The 8,549-nt window shown below is 53.6% G+C and overlaps 1 protein-coding gene across 1 annotated transcript in view; it reads right to left on the bottom strand.

Moving 5' to 3' along the window:
• The window catches only part of VARS (valyl-tRNA synthetase), a 26,183-nt gene that overhangs the window by 4,179 nt on the left and 13,455 nt on the right, over positions 1-8,549 (bottom strand). The window contains 8 exon segments of the mRNA XM_025194051.1: positions 2,089-2,167; positions 2,269-2,337; positions 4,268-4,372; positions 4,452-4,577; positions 5,157-5,227; positions 5,426-5,531; positions 5,616-5,706; positions 7,080-7,315. Coding sequence (XP_025049836.1) covers positions 2,089-2,167; positions 2,269-2,337; positions 4,268-4,372; positions 4,452-4,577; positions 5,157-5,227; positions 5,426-5,531; positions 5,616-5,706; positions 7,080-7,315 — 883 coding nt within the window.

Below are 8,549 nucleotides of genomic sequence, written 5' to 3'. Positions count from 1 at the left end.
GCGGGTCCTGCAGCACCATGTCAACCCACGCATGGCACCGGCAGGCCAGGCAGGCCCCAGGTTAACCCGGGCCTAGCCCCGTAGCTTCTCCTGCACCAGGTCAACCCGGCTATAGCCAAGCAGCTCCTGCAGCACCATGTCAACCCAGGCATGCATGCCATGTCAACCAGCACCATGTCAACCCCTGCAACTTAATTGGTGTCAAAGGTCATGTGACATCACTTCCTGATAATTTACCACTTCCTGTGACATCTTTGAATATGGCTCGCTAGCCCCACTGGGTGATAAAAAGTTCGTGATCCGGCCCCACATTCAAAAAGGTTGGACACCCCTGCCCTAAACACATCAAGAAAGCTGTAATATACAGCCAAGCCCTCAGATACCACTGAATTTGCACTGAGGAGAACACCTGTGATCATCACCTCACAAATCTCAAAAGGGCTTTCACTCAGCAAGGACACTCCTCCAGAGAGAGCGAGCACACAATGGAAAGAGCCACCCAGACACCACGTGAAGAATTGCTGCAGTACAAAAGAAACCCCCACAACGAATCTCACACGACTGGTTATGACACTACCGTTCCCTGAAACCTGTACAGAAAATCCTCAAACAATTGCAACCCAGACTAGATGAAGACCCAATTCTCACAGAGATCTTCCCAGAAACACCCATCCTAGCCTTTAAACAAGCACCAAACCTCGCTAACCTCATCACCAGAAACAAAACATGCCGAGTGGACCCTGACCATGCCGGGACAAGAAATGTAGCACCTGCCAACACGTCTCCACCACCCCCACTATAACTACACCCCACAACAGAACCACCCCATTCCTGGATCTTACAGCTGCACCTCCGGAAATGTGATATCTCATCCAGTGCACCAAATGACCTGATGGAAATTATGTAGGAGAAACAAAACAACAACTGCGCACCAGAATGAATGTGCACCAGAAATCTATTAAAGACAAGAATACCCAACTACTTGTGGGGGCACATTTCTCACAAGAAAACCACTCTCTCTTTCTCCAAGCTACCAGTTCTAACCCTCAAAGGAATTTACAAAACACGTTTCACAGACGAGCATATGAACTTCACTTCATAAACCTACTGGATACAAAAAATCACGGACATTAGATTTATGACACATTACAACCCGACTGACATCTGACTCCCGAGGTACGTCTCCACTATTTACCAGCTACATTCTTATCACCAGGTCTACATTCTTCTTCTCTCCCCACCTGTTTCTCCCCCATTGACTGCCTCAGTTTGCATTTTCACTAATGGGAATTCTCCCAGGCTGGCCTCTGGCTTCTCTTCTATCCCATCCAGGAGAGCACAGACCAACTGCAGACACCTCCTCAGCATGATGATGGGTGTTTGCACCCAAAAGCTTGCAAAGAAGATGTTTCCCAACTATCTGAGTTGGCCTAATAAAATGTATTAGATCTACCCAAAGAACCTTGCCTGCTGTTAGCACCCTTACACACTCTGCAGGCTGTTAACTCTGGATCTTACTGGTGTCACAGCCCAGGAAGCCCACGCACAAAAGTGGTCAAGTGTGTTAACTCTGGAACCTACTGATGGGAGCCAGCAAGCACCACTCCAGGAAGGCCAGTGACCCAGGAGGCTAATGGACCAGTCTGTGGAGGTGAGGCTGGGGTAGTGGGAGAAGGCAGCCCAGCAGGAAAGAGGAGGTGAGGGGTGGGGTGGGCAGGGAGTGAGCCCATTGGGTGTGGGGGGATAGTGGAGGTCTGAGATGCTAACCCAGGGGGTTAGCAGTGATCTCACTGAGATGTTGACTCTGGAACCTACTGAAAAGTCCCCACTAGCTCCGGTCTAGGAACCCCAAACAGAAGACCAATAACAGGGTGTTGACTCTAAAACCTAATGGTGGGAGGTGGTCACCATTGCTCTAGGAAGGCTCAGACACAGAGTTAACCAAACCAGGTGTTGGCTCTGGAACCTACTGATGGTCCCCACTAGCTCTACCCAAGAAAACCCAAGCAGGGTCCCCAGGACCTGACCCAAGGACAGCTGGGGCTGGCCTGACAGGGGGTGGCTGGCAGTTGGGTGGGGGGCACCCACCTTGTGCCGTGTAGGCGCAGAGGGCAAAGCGCAGGGCATCAGTCCCGCACTCGGGGATCCCAGCTGGGAAGTCGCTTTTCTAGAGGAAACAAAACAGTGAGACCCCTCAGCTCAGCGCCCCCAACTCCAGACCCCACAGAAAGTGGTCTGGTCTTGCTTCCCCTCCCTGCCGCACTTCACCTGGCCCTCCTTGGCACGCTCCACCTCCGCGGGGTCCAGGTTGCTGTCCAGGAGCTGGGCATGCAGGCCCTGGGGGAGAGCAGACGGACTGTTGACTCTGGAACCTACTGATGGGCACTCACCAACAGGGCCCCAGGGGAGAGTTTCATTGGGGGTTGATTTTGGAACCCACTGATGGGATCCCATATGCCAGAGAGAACATCCTATCAGCTGTCTCCTGCTTGTTAACTCTGGAACCCATTTATGCCCCATCAACGTTAACTCTGGAACCTACAGATGGGCAATCACTAGCACCACCCCAGAAAACACAAGCAGAAGATAGTTCATGGGTTGTTGGCTCTGGAAACTACCAATGGGAGTCAAGTCATCATGGCTCCAGGATAGCCCGCCCAGAGAATGGAATCTCAATGGCATGTTAACTCTGGAACCTACTGATGCCACGATGCACTGTGCTGGCCCTGGAACCTACCTGCACTTTCTTTCTGTGCTGCACTACCTCTAGCCCGCACCCACAAAAGCTGCATTGTGTTAACCCTGAAACCTACTGACAGAAACCTGTAGGTTCTTAACTTTAAAACCTACCAACAGATATTTACACTGTGTGAAATTTACTGATAGAAGCCTGCATGGTCTTACTGCTGGAAGTTACCAATGGTCATTTGCATCATGTTAACTCTGAAACCTACTGGTGGAAACCTGCGTGGTCTTAATGTTAAAACCTACCAATGAAAGGCAGCATTGTGTTAACTCTGAAACCTATAGATGGAAATCTGTATTGTCACAGCATGAAAACATACCAATGAAAACCTGCACTCTGTTAAGCCTGGAACCTGCTGATATAAATCTACAGCATCTTAACATTATAGCCTATCAATGGAACTTTGCGTTGTGTAAACAGTGGCACCTAATGATGGAAACTTACATTGTCTTAAAATTTACCAATGACAATTGACATTGCCTTAACTCTGGAACCGACTGATAAAAACCTCTATGGTTGAACTATTACAACGAACAGACGGAATTTTGCATCACATTAACACTGGAATTACCGAACGAAGTTTGCATAGCCTTAACACTGAGACCTATTAATGGATATTTGAACAGTGTTGATCCTGGAGCCTACTGATGGAAACCTGCATTCTTAGCCCATCAATGGAATTTCATGTTGTGTTAACTATGGAAACCAGATGGAAACCTGAACTGTCTTCATATTAAAACCTACCAATGAAAATTATTTCTGTGCTACCTCTGGAATCTACTGATAGAAGCCTACATTGTCTTAACATGATAACCTACCAATGAAAAGCAGAATCCTGTTAACTCTGAAACCTACTGACAGAAACCTTAATGGTCTTAGTATTATAACTGACCAATGGAATTTTGCATCATGTTAACACTGGAACTACTGAAGGAAATTTGCATTAATCTTAACATTAACGCCTATCAATGGAAATTCATGTTGTGTTAACTCTGAAGTCTACTGATAGAAACGTGCACGGTATTAACGTTAAACCTATTGCTGGGAATTTGTATGGAACTTTGAACCGACTGATGGAAACCTCCATAGTCTTACTAATTAAACCTATCAATCTTAACATTAAAACCTATGAATGGAGATTCATTTTGTGTTAACTCTGGAACCAACCGATGGAAACCTGCATGGTTTTGAGGTTAAAACCTACCGCTGGAAATTTGCACTGTGATGGCTCTCCATCCTACTCATCAAAACCCACTTTGTCTTAATATTTAAACTCACCAGTGTATATTTGCACTGTGTTAACCCTGAAACGTACTGATGGAAACCCACAGTGCTTAACACTGACACCCACTGGGAAATGCACACTGTTAACCCCAGAACCTACTGATGGCCAGGGCTCAAAGTCCACTCCAATGCACATTGGCTTGGTGATGAGGTTAACGCAGGGCCACCCAACCCCCCAGGTCTCCAGCGGGAGGCGGAGCTAAGGCTCAGGGAGGCAGAGTCAAGCCCAGTCCTTACCTCCAGCGAAATGCCGCTGATAACATCCAGGGGGTCAATGACGTTGCCCAGGGACTTGCTCATCTTGCGCCCGTGGGCGTCCCGTACCACAGCGTGGAGGTAGACCTGGAAGACAGGGGCAGGAGGCAGTTAGGGGGGCAGAGGGCAGGATGCAGGGGCAGTAGGGAGCGCCGGCAAGTCTCACCTCGCGGAAGGGCAGTTTTCCAGTCAGCTTGAGGCCCAGCATGACCATCCGTGCGACCCAGAAGAACAGGATGTCGTGGCCCGTCTCCAGCAGGGTCCCAGGGTAGAAGACCTCCAGGTCCTCATTCTGTGAGGGGGGAAAAGGGCAGATGTGGATGCCTGGGTCCCTAGGAGTGATGGCCCAATTCTACTCTCCCTCACCCTGGATACCTGAGTCCCTAAAAGTGATCGGCCACCCCTGCCCCTGACGCCTGGCTCCCTAGGAGTGATAGCCCAGTCCCACACCCTGCTCCCTAAGCCTGGGTCCCTAGGAGTGACGCCTATGACCTACCAGGGTTGCAAGCAGCTGGTGCCCACCCCAGATGCCTGGGTTCCCTACGATCGATGACTTTGGGCTGAAGGAAGTGCCCTGTATTACAGCCCAGACACTTGGGTTCTGACAGCCCTGTGCTATGGTGCCAAATATCTAGGTCCCTGACTCCCCTGCCCCAGACACCTGGGTTCCTAGGAAGAATGGCAGTCATGTCCCCCACCTGCCTGGGTCCCTAGGACTGACCGCTTAGTCCACCTTTGCCACAGACATGTGGATTCCTAGGAGTGATGGCCCAGTCTACCCCCTGCCCCAGAAGGCTGGTTCCCTAAGAGTGAGGGCCCTGTGCCACAGCCCCCCGCATGTCTGGGTCCCACATGCACCCCTCAGACTTACGAGCTCAGGCCAGCCGAAGATGGAGAAGGGGAAGAGGCCAGAAGAGAACCACGTGTCCAGTACGTCTTCGTCTGGGAGGGATGCGACGACCCCCCCCTCCCCATCCGCCCCCCCCCCTGCCAGTACCCCTCATTTCAGACCCACAGCCCTCCCCAGCCTGGCTAGTGCCCCACTCCCAACCTGCACCCCTCAGCTTTGGTGTTGCCCCTCCCAACCCCCACCCTCCCCTGGTGCCCCTCAGTCCCAACCAACAGCCCAGCCCCCCATACCTTGCCGTAGGGAGATTTTGTCGGGGGTCACCCCAAAGGCCCTGGCAGCCTTGCCACGCGCCTCCTCTTCGCTGCGCCCACTCACCCAGTACCTGCCGTCCGCGTCCTGCCAGCGAGAGACCCCACATCAGCCCATCTTCCAGTCTCCTGCCCCTGGCCCAAATCTGGCCCCCCATCCCCTCTGTCTCACCTCCCCCGGGGGCACAGCAGGGTCATCAACAGTGATGAAGTAGGCAGGGATGCGGTGGCCCCACCACAGCTGCCGTGAGATGCACCAGTCCCTGCAAGGGGAAGATAAAAGCCCTACTAGTGCTGCTGCCTGACAGAGGGACCCCAACCACCCCCATGATATATGTGGGTTGGGGGTAGTCCTGGTAAATGCCCCCTGGCGGAGAAAAGTCCCACTGCTGCTGCTGTCTGCCACAGAAAAGAACCCCAGCCCTGCACAGCATGATAAGAGGATCCTGGTGAGTGCCCCCAGGTGGGTAAAAGCCCTACTACTGCTGCTCTCTGATGAGGGGGAGTGACCCCGGCCACTGCCAAAGCAAGGAGAGTTGGTGGGGGGGCAGCTCAGTATCCCCAGGTGGATAAAAGCCTTACTACTGCTGCTGCCTGATGTGGGGGGAGACCCCTCCCTCATGCTGGGAGGGGTGGGGGGGGGTTCCTGGTAAGTGTCATCAGGGTGATAAAAGCCCTACTACTGCTGCTGCCTGGTGTAGATAGTGCCCCCTAGTGGATCACCCATGTGTGAGAAGCCAGTCCCCGGCTCTGTGGACCCCAGGAGGGGCCCCTCTGGAGGTGGTTAACCCAATATCGGGGCAGATAATAACCCTACTATTGCTGCTGCAGTGAAAGGAACACCCCTTCCCCTATGATCCCAGTATATAGAAAGGCAGTTTGGGGACTCATCCGATGTCCTATGCCCTGGAGAAGAGATAACAGCTCTACTATTGCTATTGCAATCAGGGGGCACCCCCCAGGGGCTCAGGCAGGGGCAGAGGGGGCAATTATAGTCCCAATGGGGGGCAATTCTAACTCCACTGTGGGGTGATTAGGGTCTGTGCCCCCCTCTCCCCCACTTGTGCCCATCTCTTGGGATATGATTTTAGGGGATAACAGCCCTACTACTATTGTTGCCATACAGGGCCAGCTCAGATCAAAAGTGGCAATTGTAGCTCCACCATGGGGCAAAAATGGGGGTCAATTCTAACTCCACTGTGGGGTGGAGACTGGGGCTGTGTGCCCCTCCAGTGCCCATCTGCTGGGACTTTATTTACAGTGGGTAACAGACTACTACTGCTTCTGCAATGGAAGACGCCCACCATGAGGCTTGTGAGGCAGGGACAACTGTAGCCCCAACAGGGGGCAGAGTCTGGGGGCAACTTAAGCCCACTCCAAGGCAGAGATTGAAGGCTGGGTTCCCCGACCCCTGTGCCTGTCTCCTGGGCCTTAACGTTAGGCAGGTAACAGCTCTACTACTCCTGCTGCAATACGCAGTGCTCCATGTTACCGGATGGAGCACCATATCCCTCCACCCCAGCTGGAGGTGAAGGCGGAGCGATACCATGGCAAAGACACAAAGATGGCGGGGGAAAAGATGGTGGGGGGGAGAGGGGGTGTAAAGGCAAAGGGATACAGGGACGCTCGGCCTCACCGGATGTTGTCCATCCACTGGAACCAGGTCTTGAGATGGAAGTCAGGGCGGATGCGGAGGTCGCCGCGGCGCACAGCCTCGGCTGCCCCCCGCGCCATGCCGTCGCAGCGCACGTACCACTGTGGCTTCAGCAGTGGCTCCACCACGTCCTTTGAACGGCTGCAGGGGAGAAAAAATAGTCCCCAGGGCATGAGGTGTGGTGTCCTTCCGCCTCCTCCCCCATACCAAGAGTATACCTCGGCCACATCAAATAGTACATTCGCGCCCCCATATCAGCATACATCCCTCCACTGCCTCAAGTAGTCCCTGCCTGCCCCCTATACCAGGCTATGGCCCTCCAGCCCCTCAAACAGTCCCTGTCAGACCCCCGCAATATTATTCTTCAACCGCCTCAAACAGTCCCTGCCTCCCTCATATCGCCATGTGCATCCCTCCACCCATAGGAGGGGCCACAGGTGTCCCTCTGCCGCCCCCTACACCCCCAAAATGGCTCACTGTGCCCCACCCCAAGACCCACAGATATCCCTCCGCTGCAATCCCAAGACCCAGTCTATATCCCTCTGCCACCAAAAATAGTCCACCTGGCCCCTCCTAATGCCAGGATGCGTTCCCCTGCTGCCCACCAATGACAAGATGCACTTGTCCACCACCTCAAATAGTCCCTGCGGCCCCAGCCCCGTACGAGGATACGTCCTTCCACCACCTCAGGTCATCCGCCTGCCCCCTTCCATAGCACCGCGTATCTTTCCACCCACTGAGGGGTGACAGGTGTCCCTCCGCCCCCCCTTCCAGAGTCTCCCCTGCAGCCCGACAGATATCCTTCCGCCGCCTCAAAGAGTCCCCAGCAATCCCCAACAGATATCCCTCCACTTGTTCAAAGAGTCCCTCAAAAATACCGATTTCCACCCTCGAAGAGTTCCCTGCATGTCCCGATGGGTATCCCTCTGACCCCTCAAAGAGACCCCTCCACATGCCCCAAACAGATGTCCCTCCACTCCTTTCAGTCCCCACAGCATCCCCCAAAAAGATATCCTTCCACCCCTTTAAAAAGTCCCTGCCATATGCCCTGATGTCCCTTCACCCTCCGTGTCCCCTCCATTTGCCCAACGGATGTCTTTGAGGGGGCGGAAGAACACCTTCTTCATCCCCCCCAACAGAGATCCTTCCACCCCGTCAAAGAGTCCCCCCTGCATGCCCTGACAGATATCCCTCCGCCCTCAGAGTCTTGGCAACACGCCCCGATACAAAAAGTCCCTGCCATATGCCCTGATGTCCCTTCACCCTCCGTGTCCCCTCCATTTGCCCAACGGATGTCTTTGAGGGGGCGGAAGAACACCTTCTTCATCCCCCCCAACAGAGATCCTTCCACCCCGTCAAAGAGTCCCCCCTGCATGCCCTGACAGATATCCCTCCGCCCTCAGAGTCTTGGCAACACGCCCCGATACCCCGCCACCCCCTCGGGGGCTCCCG

This window comes from Alligator sinensis, unplaced genomic scaffold, assembly GCF_000455745.1.
Source record: "Alligator sinensis unplaced genomic scaffold, ASM45574v1 scaffold1740_1, whole genome shotgun sequence".
NCBI lineage: Eukaryota > Metazoa > Chordata > Crocodylia > Alligatoridae > Alligator > Alligator sinensis.
The sequence above is the reverse complement of the archived record's forward strand: the minus strand, read 5'-3'. Positions and strand labels throughout refer to the sequence as shown.